General features: G+C 46.7%; 3 protein-coding genes across 3 annotated transcripts in view; 1 reads left to right on the forward strand and 2 right to left on the reverse strand.

Moving 5' to 3' along the window:
• LOC117893893 overlaps positions 1-14,710 on the reverse strand; it is a 41,265-nt gene that overhangs the window by 11,694 nt on the left and 14,861 nt on the right. The window contains exon 2 of the mRNA XM_034800670.1: positions 4,124-4,180. Within this exon, the coding sequence (XP_034656561.1) occupies positions 4,124-4,180 (57 nt within the window). The remainder of the gene's footprint in view (positions 1-4,123; positions 4,181-14,710) is intronic.
• LOC117893895 (keratin, type I cytoskeletal 10) lies at positions 632-1,563 on the forward strand. The gene is made up of 2 exons (XM_034800672.1): positions 632-730; positions 909-1,563. The coding sequence occupies exons 1-2, from the start codon at positions 722-724 to the stop codon at positions 1,422-1,424; spliced, it is 525 nt and encodes a 174-aa protein (XP_034656563.1). The 5' UTR covers positions 632-721; the 3' UTR covers positions 1,425-1,563.
• Positions 6,348-8,341, reverse strand: LOC117893894 (RNA polymerase II degradation factor 1). The gene is given in 4 exon segments (XM_034800671.1): positions 6,348-6,689; positions 6,692-7,721; positions 7,806-8,140; positions 8,215-8,341. Coding segments are annotated over 4 exon segments (1,515 nt in total). The 5' UTR covers positions 8,218-8,341; the 3' UTR covers positions 6,348-6,542.

Consider the following 14,710-nt stretch of genomic DNA (forward strand, 5'->3'; position numbering starts at 1 on the left):
AAGTGGAAAACAAAGGCGAGCTCGAATCTATGTCTTTTCCGCATTTCGCGGCATTGCATAAAATGTTGATCAAAGTGAATTGGAGGGTGGATCGGATCGGATTGAATTGAATTGGATTGGATTGAATTCGAGTGGATTCCAATGTTTGGTATGTGAGGTTCCAGCGTGGAGCATTACCATTTTATTGGCTTCACAGCGCCAGTCACCAATTGTGGCTTCCGTTTAGGGTGTACGACACTGATGCAGAGAAGAAGCTGTGGCGAAAACTGTTTTGCCGGCTTTTTCGGAGCGCACGAATGAACAGCAGCAACAGCAGCAGCAGCTGCAACAGCAGCATTAGCCGCACCCGCTCCGCCGCCTCAGGTAAGCCAATAATTAAACACACGTAACTTTGGACGAGACTGTGCTGCTGTAATGTGGTGCACATGCAAATGTTGGGGCCCATGGAAGCTGCATGTAAATGCAATCGACACTGCTGCTGCTGCTGCTGGCCGACGGTGATGATAATGATGGATGGATTGAAGACCGCAATGTACGCCACATGCCGCGGCCATGGTGCACTGAACCTGATTACATGAGCGCTTCGTATAAAAGCCCCATGGATCTCCGACGGGCCACACAGTGTAAAAAGCAAACGCGCGCCAATCGGTGGTCAGAGAGTGGGATAAGCTTGCAGGATTAATTAAAGGACTAACCAAGGGACCCACTAAACAAATACAGAATGACCAAAGTGAGTCAACTTTAAAGCGCACTTCATTATTTACACAGTGGGATTACTTTAACCATGCTGATGGTTGACGTTGACCCTTCCCTGTACTCATAACGGCAGGTGTAGCTGCTCTCTCTCTGTGTGCATTTCTCTCTTAACGCTCCTCTCTCTTTGTTTGCATTTCTCTCTTTGTGAACAGCTAACACCGCAGCGACCTCCGTTGGCAGGGAACATCTTGGCTTTGATGCTGCTGCTGGCGTCCACAGGGCTGGAGGCACGCCGCATCGCTCACCGCCGACTCATCATCCATGTGCCCGTCAAGGTGAAGACCCACCATCACACCCATACGGTGTACAAGGCGCTTCGCGGCTCCCACGGTGGCGGTGGCGGCGGTGGAGATATCAAGCAAACCGTCTACAAAGTGCTCGGCTACTCCGGACACTCAAAGGGAGGACTCGTCGGCGGTGGTGGCAGTGGCGGCGGCTATGGCAGCTATGACATGGGTGGCGGCGGCATGGGGGGCATGGGTCATGGCGAAATCACGTACGAGGATATGCACGGATGCGAGAGTGGCAAGGTGATGCCGGCGCATCGGGACATGATTTTCAACCATTTCTCGCGCCACGACGAACCGGAGGACGCCTTGGATGCCTTGGCGACGGACTTTGACGAGGTGCAGGACGAGTTTATAGATGTTAGGGATGGCTGGTTGTGAATAAAGTTACGTGTGGGAAAACATGGACGATTAATTATAAAATTCCAGGCGATAATCCATCCCTCCTCCCTCCTGCAGCAGCAGCAGCTTCAGCTTCAGCATTTGCATGCGACTCCAAAGTAATTACAAAATTGTCGACAAAGCAAGTCCCCAAGTTACCCAAATTCCAATCCCGAAAACATGCCGCCTCAGCTTTGAAGTTCGGAATCTGTGTCTTTGTCTCCCAAGTGCCCGCCGAATCCTACTTTGAATCCGCATTTGTATTGTTTAATTAGAGAAGAAGGAAAAGCGAGTGGCGGAGAGTGGGGACGGGGGACTGCAGTCCGTCGGGCACTAGAGGCCAACGTCAAGTATTTGCATAGCTCTCGACTCGAGAGCATTCGGCCATGGCTCATGGCTCGCGGCCCCTGGCGCATATTTTAGTAGACAATTAAGAGAATCGATTCCCCAATGAACGAGCGAACGAACAAATGAATGAATGAATGCAATATGCATACATAAGAAAGCGAATGGTAAAGAATGGTTTTGCTACACTGAGACAGGTGTCCCTCCTTATCGATGTAACATTCAGATGAAATTCAATAAAAACGAAATCTACAAAGTGGCTTTAGGCTGTACCGTCTGTTGGAATAGTTAAGGAATTTCTTTAGCCTGTGGCTCCTCTGCCAGAACTCCATCTCATTTATCTAAGTATCTCTAACTCTTAGTGCTGGGATCGCAGATAAAGATAACACCTTGGCAGTAGGATGTCCACTACTGATAGATCGTTTCAAGCGTGTATTAGGAGAAGTATTAGGAGCCATTGATCAATCAATTTTAATCGCTGCCTGGTATGCCGTTTGAACTGGAGCATCACTGCCATCTGTTAGCCACCGTTTGACATAAGGCAGATTGATCACTCCTCCCGGCAGACGCTCCCCCCGCCCAAGAGTTGCAGGCCAACTGCCAGGCCTCGACCACAGGTGCCGCTCGCTGAGCGCAAAATAATTTGCGTGTAATTGAAGGCGACAGCGCGTCACGGGTCGGGATGATAAATGCGTCTGCCCGGGCTCATGGCTCTGGGCCTCTGGGCCACAATTGAGTACCGAATCCGAATACGAATCCGAACCCGATCCAGCGGCCGCGCGACGGGTGGGCCGCATGGCTCTTTTGACTGGCGCCAACTGGTCAGTGGATATGGATGTGGGCTATTTAAAGGCATTTAGCTGGTAATGACATTTAAGTCCAGCGATATAAATCGCACCACCAGCACCACAGAGACCCACAGCAGCAGCGGCAGCAACATTGTTGCAAGTTGCACTCCATTATACATTCAGCCACACAGCAGAGGGGAGGATGGAGAGTGGAGAGAGGAGATTGCGCTGAGAACAGTATGGCCCTCAGAGATCAAATGAAGTTGTTGGGCTTTAAGCCGCACCTAATCCACCCGGCACGTGGTAAAGTTTCACCATTGGAAGCTATTCCGAACACTGGATACCCTCTCATATTTATTTTGTGTGCATTTATAATCGATTGTATTCCATCTGCTAGAAATGGCTAAACGGAGAAGGGTTTCCCCCTAAACAAGGCTTTATATAGGGTATCAAATTCAACGGAATTGAGCTGCTTACGTCCACCAATGTCCAATGATGATGGGTTGAGCTCCATGGAGCTTTGTCCATCAGCTTCGTCTGTGGAACCATCTCCTGGCATTCTGCTCCAGCTCCTACTCTCCCACTCTCCTACTCTGGCATTATTGGATACGTTAAGCCTTTGCACATATTTGCATCCTGGCTGGCTGTGGCCCGCATGCCTGGCGGCAACAAAGCGTAAAACGATTTGGCCAAAACCAAATAGGCAGTCGCAACAGATCCAGAGATGCAGATGTGGGAGAGTGGAGAGTGGAGGATGGAGGTAACGTACCGGTGGTCAAGTTACCTTTACAATATTTGGCTGCACTAGAAAATGCTCCACCAAATGCTAAATACATTTGTGGGTCGCTTGTTCCTCGTTCTCGTGTTCTCTGGAGTACGAGTATTTGATTTGCTTTTCGCTTTAGCTTTTGGCCTCCTGTCTGCCTGCTTTCTGGCCTGCGGTCTAAATAAATGTATTGATTTTGGCAAATGGCTTTTTGCATGTCCGAAACTCCTCTAAACTCCAAGCCACTCCTCCTCCATCCACAAACCTCGTCAGAATTGGCACATTTGAATGATCCACTCAAAATTTTGATACTCTTCCTAAAGCAGAGTTTTTGGGATATTTAATTAAATTAAAGTTCAACTTTAGAGTCCATCAATGGATTGAATTATGAGACAATAAATGTATTATTCGCTCTCTCTCATTTGTTGGATGTACCACAAAACATTTAAATGCAAAATCATCCATCAATCAACGCATCAACTTTTCCCCTGATGCCATTTCTGTTTCTGTTGTGTGTTCATTTCGTAATTGAGCCAATCTCCACACTTCCACTCACATTTTCCCCAATTCCACTCTCCCTTTTACTCACCAGCGGCTGCTGGCTTGTTTACCCTTTGTCTGGCCTTTGATTTTTCATTTTCATTCCATTTTTTTCACAGCCACAATTTTGTCCATTTTGCTGTTTGCCTAATTGGTTTCATTAGGGAAATATTCGGTTTTCGTTTTTCAGTTTACGGCTTTCGGTTTTCCCGGTGTCTCTTTACCTTTTTCCCCACCAACCTACAGAAATGCTCACTTACCTTCCTTCCGTTTGGTCGAACGTAGAATACCAAAAAATCGACGCTCCTGAGTCGAGTCTGAAAGTGAGCAAGAAGAAAAAAAAAGGTTAGAAGTTGGCGGGGTAAAAAAGTTAGTCAAAAGTTCTTGGGGGTAAAATGAAAACTTTAAGGTGAGTTTGCTGGGCAGAAGAACCTGCTGCCGAGTTACACGTGTCGCGCGAAGAAGCAACAACCAAGGCAGGCGGCTGGCATAATTTTCAACAAAGTGACAACTAAATAAATAGAAGAGAGTGCCAAATGGCAAAGTTTCCCTCAGCAGCCAGAAGGAGGATGCGGGCTGGTCTCCGTCTACGGCACTAATTTTAACACCATTAATTTGGGAGGCGAGACCATGGGGCAGAGAACCCCACAAAACCTTCGGCAAAGGCTGGAGCCCTGCCACCGCCTTCACAGAGGAGATAAAATAGAGAATTTTAAATGAAATGGACACAAGTTTTATTGAATTGAGTGGCAACCAAGGAGCGCCATGGAGCAGCAGGAAGGAGCTAGGAGCCGGAAACGGAAACGCATTACTCCTCCGCTTTTGAACTGAAGAGAGAAAAGGGCGAGAGAGAGTGGCATGATGTTCCTGTTTTCTGTTCGTGTGGCCAGCACTTTGCCCCACACGTTTACACGCAAGCTTACGGGTGGGGGGGTCAGAAAGTGTGGTTCGAAGTGGCGCCCCAATCAAAAAGAACAGCCAACAAAGTGGCAGGCAGCACCAGAAGCAGCAGCAGAATAAGTTGTGGCAAAGTTTTTGATTTCATGATATATTTATGGGCATCCGCTGCTGCTGCTGCTGCTGCTGCTGCTGCTACTGCTACTTTTGGGGCGCTGTCCAATTCCTTTGAGTAATAAACTTGGGGGCCTCGGAACAAGTCCATGCCCTGGCCTTCCCTTCCGGCTTACAACTTGAACGTGATTTATTAATTTATTTGCCTTTTCTTGCCTCAGCTTCCCTTTTGCACAGTTTAAAGTCGATTTATACAAGGAGAGAGGATTATTAAGTATACGCCGCGTGGGAGCCGCATCAAAATGATGATGATAAGTGGAGGCTGTGGTCCAGTGGCACGTGTAACCCGCTAACACAGATACTAACCCTAGGAGAATTTATTTTAAAATTTTAGCTACTTCCCCCAAAGGCTGAACAGGACAATGACCACTGTGAAGCACCTGGGAATAAGTATGCAAATCCTGTCTAAGAGGAAAAAACTGCCCATGGAATCAATTAAATATTAAATAAACCATAAATCTCTCCCTCTCTATGATTTTCCCCAAGAATATTGAAGTGAAAGGCAAACACAATCGCAAAATGCTCGGCGAAAACTTTATGAGCCAGCGTAATCCTGGCAATTATGTGCTGGCTGCTGCTGCTGCTGGGCTGCTCTCTCCCGAAGAGCAAACATTATCTCCATATTGCATGGAAGTATAAAGTAAAGCAATAAGTGGAGCAGGAGGAGCAGAAACACATGCCACATGCAGCATACATACATGGTCCGAACGTGCTGCTGCATGAGCATTAAATTCAGAGTGATGTGAAATGATTTGAACAGGTGCAACAGCAGCAGCAGCAGTGGGAGGAAGTAGCAGTCCCAGCAATACGAGTAGAAGTGGGATGGGCAGGGGCAGTGACAGTGACAGCAGCAATACAAGGATAAAGAGAACGAGTGGAAACTTGGCAAAAAGACTAATTATGTATTCATTAAAATGGCAAACGGCAAAAGGATATATGTACATACATATGTCTGTATGAACATACGAGCATCCGCATTCAGAGCATCCTTCTGCTTTGGCAATGAAATGAAATGAAAATACTGAAATCCAAAGGGATAGGAATAGGGCAGGGAAAACGTCTGCTCCAGGAGTCACGAATGAATGCAGTTGTGTATTATATGTATATATATTTTGCATAATGGCTCCATCTTTCCATCTGTGGATGGGTTTTCTCACATTTTGATTATGATTATAACCTAATATGTGAGACACCTACCCATCCACAAAGGGGGGGCGGAAAGATGATTCCTAAATGCACACATTTATCATATTTGCACGAGTTTCTGTTCTGCTTGGGGTGCAACCTCATTAATGTGTCTCTGAATTAAATATGTTTCGTTTAGAGCGGGAGGGAAAACTAGTTTAAAGATTTTCTCTCAGTTTAGATTCTGTTAAGATACTCTGCGGGGAAACTTCTAGTAATATTTGCTGATTGTGGTAGAGTTTGAAGTGGAGTTTATTTTATTGCAAGCAGATAGTGATGGATTCTATGGAAGAAACCCATTTGGTTATCGTAAGGATACCAAGCAGAGGCTTCTGTTTTTAGTACAAATATTAAATCTAGTTGTTAGAGGGGTTTCGTGGTCATTGATTGGTGCATTCTGTTGATCGTTAAAAGTTCTTTAAGTTAGCCGGAGAATCCCCCAAAGATTCCCTTGAAGAAGCGATAAATGGGTTTGGGTATCTCCACGGCAAACAGGACAGAGCTCTCCTCTCCCTCCTCCACAGGCACAACAGCAGACTGCGAGCGACGTTCGTCCTTGAGGGGCAACTTCAGTTGCTGCTGCTGTTTTGTTGTTGGTTTAGTTGAGCGAGAATCAACTGCTGAATGGCTGCATTCTGGCTTTGCTTCTGTCCATTGCCTATGCCAATGCCATTGCCTGCCGGGAACTGCAGCGGTTGCCCCACATAGAACTTTGATGTCTTCAGTAGATCCTCGATCTTAATGGTTCCCACAGTCGGTTCCTGCTTGGGTGCAGTCTCCTGGCTGGACTCTGGTGCAGGCACCAGCAGCGGCAAGGCAGCCAGATTCACGGGCAGCAGGACATTCGTGTTCTGTACCTTTTCGCCGCGACCTTCCTCGGAGGCTTGGTTCAGCAGTGGATTGGAGATCAAGTAGAAACGATTGCCGGTCTTCTGTTGCTGATTCTGCTGCTGGTTGGAGGATGACTCATCGGCAAAGCCGCGGAACTTCTCAAAGTACTGGTAGCTTTTCGTGGGCTCGGTGGGATTTACAGGCTGTGGGTTTCCACTGCCGGACTGTCCCTTGTAGAAGGGATTGGGTAGCAGCACCAAGCTGAGTCCCACAACCTTGGGAAAATCGGTAAAGGGATTGGGCAGTGGAGGGAATGGAAATGCGCCTCCTCCCGATGGTTTTCCCTCCTCATAGACGTAGGTCACGTTGCCCGACGGAGAAGTGCGGTTCACATAGGTCGTCTCCTGCTTCTCGAAGGGATTGGGCAGGAAGGGGAATGGCTTCTTCTGGTTCTGGTTCTGATAGTAGTGCGTGTGATTGTGTATGTGCTGCGTCACATTGGCGCCCGTGGTGTTCCATGTGGGTACGAACTCCACCCTGGGGCCAGTATGGAATTTGTTGAAGAGATGAGAGTACTGTGCATCGCTGCCATTCAGCTGTTGCGCTCCCGGATACTTGAAGATCTTGTCCAGATTGGGCAACCCCTGGAGTTGGCCCACATTGTCGTACTGCAGCAGGGTTTGTCCGGGCTGCTCGAAGACCAGTTCGATCTCACGGCCTTTGATCTGTCCCTTTGGCTGCTCTGCCTGTTCCTTGGGCTGCTCTGGCTGTTCCTTGGGCTGCTCTGGCTGTTCCTTTGGTTGCTCTAGCTGTTCCTTGGGCTGCTGTGCCTGTTCCTTCGGCTGCTCTGGCTGTGGCTTCTGTTGCACTTCCTTCGGGAGTATGGGACCTGTAACCTGTTCCTTCTGCTGCTGTTCCCGCTGGTTGACTTCAGACTTAACTTCTGGCGTTTCCTGGTTTGCCTGAATCACTTGCTTCTCCTCCGGAATTACTTGGTTCTCCTGAATCCCCAGGATTTCCTTTAGTTTCTCCACTTCCACTGCTTCCACAGGTTTGATTGCTTCCGGGGAAGCACCAATCTGCAGGGCGGGTGGAACCTTCACCTGTTCCGTCGCCACTCCACTCTCAATGATCCCGGCCTGAGCCGCTGCCATCAGAAGACCAAGTAGAACCAGTAGACGCAAAGAATGCTTGAGGAGCAGTTAAGGAGAGAGTCCATGATTAGACTCAGAGAAACCTTCGCTGTTTCTGGTGGATTACTTACCATGTTGAGGATTTCAGTTGAACTGTGTCTTACCCTCAGGTTTCCCCGACTATTTATACAGATCTGGTAGGAACCTTTTCCTCTGCTTATCTATTACAGGAAGTCTACCGAAGTCCCCAATCTTTAGGGCCACTTTGCTTTCCATATTCCTATGTTTCTTTTTTTGGTGTTCACTTAGCAGAAGGCGCCAGTGGCAGTGGAATATCGATGGTTGAAATGAAATTGCACTTAAAAGTATATTGTGCGAGTGTCTATCCATGCTCTGCCCTCGCTCGTCGTTATCAATTGTTGTTCCTGCCACCGATTTGGTTTGTTTTTCTCTCGTTTTACGTGCAACATGAAAATGCCATTGTTTCCGAGGCGCACACAAACGGAAATCTATGACTCGCTTTACAATGTTTTCACTCCCTCCTTCAACAAAAAAAAATACAACAACAGCAAGAACGGAAGTAACTATCAAGGATGGGTGTGACGAAGGTTTAGATACTCTAAAGGAACAAAATACATTCGGAACTAGGGAAATTTCCATCCGAAAACTGCAGATTCTTGGTAGACTATAAACAATTTAAATAAGTTCTTCAGCTCTTTCCTATATTATTCTTTCCCAGTGGTTGCCCCTATAAGTAGTTTTCAATGACGATTAGGTAGTAGTTTCGTATGCAGTTTCTTCTCTCGCAAACGTCTCCTCAAAACTCATAATACCCTGCAGCTTTTAGGGCATTCCAACTACACGGGCAAGTGCAAAAGACTGTCGTCTGTGAGGAATGTGAGCAGCAGGAGCTTAAGGCAAACGCACCCATAGCATGGCATAGAGACTAAGCCAAAGGATGGAAGAACTGGATGGGAGGGAAAGGAACGGCAAGTGCACATCAGCTGCATTATTCATGCCGGAGCGAGAGCTTTATCTTGGGAACTTTGTCTTTGTGCCCCATTTTCCTCCCTGTTGTCGATGGCTCTGTTCCTGGTTCTGTCCCTGTTCCTGTCGCTGGTGACAGGTCGCCAGGTGAGTGAGCGATGAGCTCTGAGAACCTGGTCATTGACATGACACAGAAGAGGTATTTCTCTTCATGCAGAGAGATGTAGATGGATGGATGCTGATGCCTCCTGCTGGGCTACGTAATTGAATTCGTATTTTTGGAGGACTACCATTTGACGCAGGAAGGAAGGAAGGAAGGGAGAATGATTTTGTCATTGACAGAACTCCGAATGTTTCAATCGATTATGGAAGCAGAGCAAAGGCAGACGAAATCTCTCAAAGTCAATAATTGGTTGGATTAAAAGTCTGCTATAATTGGAGCGATCGAGAGCTGAAATCTTATCGTGTATTAGCCATGAGTGACAGCCATCAATTGTGGAAGTGGAGGGCTCCTCTCTTTGTTCGGCTCAACAATTAACTTTCAGGTTCACATGGTTTTTTCTTCCGAACATGTTTCCGCATGTAAAATCAGTTTCGTTTGCGAATTTTCAGCCATGCATAATTCACACCCAAAAATACAATCAAGGGGCAATTATTTTGTTGTTTTTCCAACCGCAATGGAAAATTTGTTTTGTGTTTTCTTTTTGGTTTGCTTTGTGCTGCTGCAAAATAAAACTACAATTAAAGCACTCCCCAGTTGAAAGATTCAAAGAGTGGAAATTACCAAGAGGCCAAAAGCCCAGAACCCATTCAGAGAGCAGGGATTTCACAATTTCCGAGGCCTGTCAGCAGCCCACTGCCAAAGCTGAAGATGCAGCTGAGAGTCTGCGACTGAGACTGGAAACTGAAGTTTGGGGCAAGAAACTGCTTGGCGCTGCGGCAGATGAGCTGTTGAAATTGCAAGTGCGGCACTTGCTCAATTTTTCATGAGCCTCCCACAAGTCAAGACAGCAGCAAAAGTAAAGAAGTAAAGTGGGAAGAATCGACTTTGTAATACACTCTAGAAAAGTATTGGGCCTTGTGATATTTTTGTTATATTAATATATCAAATCAAATATCACTTTAACTCAAACTCAATGACATAGGGAACATGCTATCCCTTAAAAATAAGTTCTCAATAACTAACAGACGTTGAAACTATGGCACAAGAATGCGCCTGAGCTGCAACCCACACACAAACTCCACGCCAAACGTTGCAAAAAGAGCAGTCTGATGATAGAGGTGGAGAGTACGGAGAGGCAGGAAGATCTGTGAAAAGGTGAAATTAGCGGGGCCAACATCTACCGGCTTCTCGGGCAGCCGCATCGTGGCCAGACAATGAGGCGAGCAGCGGCCCTTGACTTGGCCGAGTCTCAGAGAAAAACAGATAGGCAAGAGGCAGGAGTAACAGGAGCAGAGGCCAAAGCAAAAGCGAAGAATAAAATAACAAAATAAATAACAGGCAATGGCAACGAATCAGCGACAAAAACAGAAACACCAAGAGAAAGAGAGGGAGAGAGCGTGAAGACAACGGTGACGGAGGGAGGGAATGTGAGCGGAGACAGCCAGAATAATGCCCAAGGCCAAAGCAGCGCGAGGAGCACAACATCATTATCATCATTCTCACGTGCAAGGTGTATTTAAATAAAGTGAGGAATTCACTGAAGAAACTTTACCCTTTAGTTTTAGCAACGAGAACGAAAGGCAACAACCACACCTTACTTTCTACGACCTTGCGCATTGGTCAGTGAGCGCATGAGAGCAGCATAATCGTTGTGATGGTCAGGGAGAGCAGCAGCAGCAGCATCATCATCATCATCATCATCAGCATTCCCAAAGTCAGCGAACAGATAAGCGCGGGCCATTGGTGTTGGTGTAGCACAGCAGCAAACGAAATAGAGAGGGTGCGAGGGAGCGCAGTGCAGTTCTTCACTCGCCACCTCCCCCCGCTCAAGATTTGTTCTCCTTTTTTTTGTGCCGAACTCTTTCGTTTTGGGTGTGTGCAGTGCAGCGGCGATAAGATCAGCGTGTAAGAGGGAAGAGACCAGCCAGCCGCCTGGCCGTGGCCCTGGCTATGGGTCCTGTGAGTGGGTCTGCGGAGAGACGACAGACCCTGGAGCTGGCATTGGTCCCCGAACGGACAGACTGTGGCATCTGCAGCAGGTGTTTCGCTTTCAGGCTGCTGATGCGGCTGCCACACAATATGGGTAACAAGTTGCACCGTACTCCAGCCTGCACACACCATTCTGCACCAACTTTATCGCCACATAATTCACACGGAAGAGGGAATGGCAGTGGGAGTGGGAGTAGAACTGGAGGGATGGATTGATTGACTCTCGCCATGGGGAGGGACTGAGGGTAGTGGGAGTACGAAAATGGAAAAATCAAACATCAGAGCAGTGGAGAGGTGGTGCAAGAGCTGGCCAAATAGCCTGGGGACTCTTCAGGGTGCCTGCAAGCTTGCCCCACATTCAGCCAGGAGTACGCTCCACTAGGTAAATATGGCAGACGACACAAAGGGCACACAACATCCCGCATTCAACGCCAGCAACACATCCGTATGCCCCATCAAGATCTGGCCATCATCAGCCAGTCCCGTCCCACATTCTGGTACATAATCCTCCTCCTGCAGTTGCCCCTTCCTGTCATCGTCCTGTTCTCCTCTTGAACATCGCTTAGAATTCAAAACATTTCAGACAAATTGGCGTCGCTTTTGAGCTCTCCACGTGTGACAAAATGCAATGCAAACAGCGGAAGAAGGGGAAAGGGAACGGCACAGTCCCCAGTGGGAGAGCCCCCCCTTCTCTCCTTCTGCACCGCCATCTGGACAATGCCCGGGAACCAGGCCCGAGGAATGGAGTCGAGAGTGCGGCGGCCTTGTTTAATTTATGCCAAAACATTTCTGAAGCGACGTTGACGACATCATTTGGCCTGGCAGAAACGATGGAGAATGGAGACGGACAGACACATTGGACAGTTGGCCACCAGCCCAGCACCCCATTCCTCTACTGCTGGTGGTGTTGCATGGACTGCCCTGGGATTGAGGCGTCACTTGATATGCAATAAATAAGCTGCTTCTGCTGCTGGGAAAAGTGTTAACGAGCCTGCAACGGGAGAGGGCAAATGCAGAGGGAGAAGTCCCTCTGTTGAGGGCCCCTAGAGAGAGCTACTTTTGTGTGCCGGACGCAGGCACTTGGAGAAACGCAAAAAACATGCAATAGGAAGAAAGAACTTGTATCATTTGAGACAGAGAGATCTTAAGAGATAGCAGTTTATGATATAGTTTCCCATGAGCGTAAAGATCTACTGTCATTCCGGATAGAGAGGATTTCCTGTGGGTTTATCTTAGTTCTGCTCAATCTGTTTTATCCAGAACCTTTCCTTTCTCTCAGTGCAAGCTGCAACGCCTTGGCGCCACAAAATGAACGCCATTCATGGGGCAACGTGCACGAGACAAGAATGTGACCCATTTTTAGCACCCGTACAGTGGCTCTTTCCCCCCCATAGAGTCTTCCCCTGCTCTAAGCAGAGTGTCTGCTGCTGTTGTTTGTTTAAATGTTTGCCCATATATGGTACAGTCAGCTATATAAATATGTGAACAGCTTTTAGCACCTTGCCCCCGCCACACTTGAGTGGCACACTCATAACCACACACAGTCACACACACTCCAGAGCTGAGCTGACGTGGAGAGAGACATTTGAACGTGTCTCAGTGGCTCTCCACTAATCCCTCGGAGCACGTGCGTCCAAGCACCAGACAATGAGAGCTTTCCAGCAGCCGGAACATTTTCCATGGGTCTCTTTTCTAGGGGGAATATGGAAATCCAGTTGTTAAATTTACTTTCCAATAAGTAGTCCCGATATTTTCATTATTTTCAATTATTCTTTTTCCTCATTCTCACTGATTCGCCGCTAAAGGCGGGCCATTTTCAATTAAGCAAAATTAAAAATTTATTACGAGCCACAGCAGAAAGAAAACAAAGGCGGCTGGCAGCAGGAGAACAAGGAAGAGCGCGTAGAGTAAATTGCAGAAGGTACTTCGGTTTAAAAGAGATGTTTATGTTTTCATTAAAAAAAAAAAAAAAAAGGAGAAACCGAATCATGGGTTGGAATGGGTGGCTGTGCGTCGGTGGATGATTGGACTGTGCTTTGGGGTCGGTTCGGTTCGGTTCGACTTGGTCCTGTCCGCGCGCTGTCCGTTTGCCCGTTTTTATTTGTGTTGAAGTTTTAATCATTGAAGTGACATTGACAGCACAGCAGCATCAGCCCCTGATGTCAGTGGTGGGCCATGCCTCATTCACAAAGGGCGACTCTTTTTTCCAAACTGTGGAAGTGGAATTTTCGCTGTCAGAGAGCCAACAAAATATTTATGAGTTTTAAGTGATTATTGAATTTGATATGCGGTCGGACCGCAGCGCCATGCAGAAGTTTCTTCTTTTTTCGGCTTTTTTGGCTCTCATCGTAAGGATATTAAAAAAGTTTTTAATAACGAGTTAGAAAAGTTGAAAAGGCGCTCAGATTCACGGAAGAACGAACGTTCAGTTTTATTGCCCCATGTGTTTAAGGGTTTCAATGATTAACGAGGGAAGGTTTTTTGTTTTTGAATAAAACTGTTTGTCAAGGGGTGGATCGAATGGAAATTAATGTTTATTCAAGAGCATCAGCCTTTTAAACAAATATAAAGGGCTGTGGGTATGGTTGACGATGGTTGAAACGCGGCTAAATAATCATTTAATTGCATGATACAAACATATATTGTAAAATATATTCTCTATGATATAGCAGTTATACCTTTTGCTGTGAATGGTGAACAAACCCTTTATTTGTCTACGTTTTTAATTATATTGAAACAAGCTTTGACCGGCCAATTTGATTATGTGAAAGATCCGCTGAAGTGTATCTCTTATAGTTTTCTTTTTCGGGGTTGACAATTGATCATCTCCCTCTGAGTGTGTATTCAGAAGAAAAAGAGCTTGAATTGATCTAACTGTACCAAATAAAATTCCAACTTAGATCGAACCACTAAGATCGAGTGGATCGGGTGGAAACATGGATACAACTCACACGTATTGAAAGTGTAACATTAAATGTCTGTTTAATAGACCAACTTTTTACCAACCATCTCTCCCACTCTCTCTCTCTTTTTCTATCTCTCCCTGTTAGTCACTCTTCTCGCTTTCTTTTTCTGCCTCTTTCCACATCTTTAGCACTCGACAAATAAACCGTTGTTACAGTGTTGCAAACGTTATATTTCAATTAGCATAGCATTTCCATGGCGTAACCAGCATTTATGCGGCGATAAGTTTTCTTCAATTAAAACTTTGCCACAAAAGACACACACAACACCCACACACTCACTCACACACATGCACACATATAGAATATTTGGAGGCAAACTTTTGCATAAATTTTAATGAATCTGATTCGAGTGGAGCAGCGCCGTCAACTTTTGTTACTTCATAAATCTGATGGCGCATCGCTTGGAGTACTTTTTGTGTAAGTAAATATAATTTTGAGGCGCCACTAATAACACACTTCCGTTGTTGCCCCCTCCGCCGCGTCTCTCGTTTTGGAGGGGCTTTCCCTCAATAACAATGGCGA

Source organism: Drosophila subobscura, chromosome J, assembly GCF_008121235.1.
Source record: "Drosophila subobscura isolate 14011-0131.10 chromosome J, UCBerk_Dsub_1.0, whole genome shotgun sequence".
Classification (NCBI taxonomy): Eukaryota; Metazoa; Arthropoda; class Insecta; order Diptera; family Drosophilidae; genus Drosophila; species Drosophila subobscura.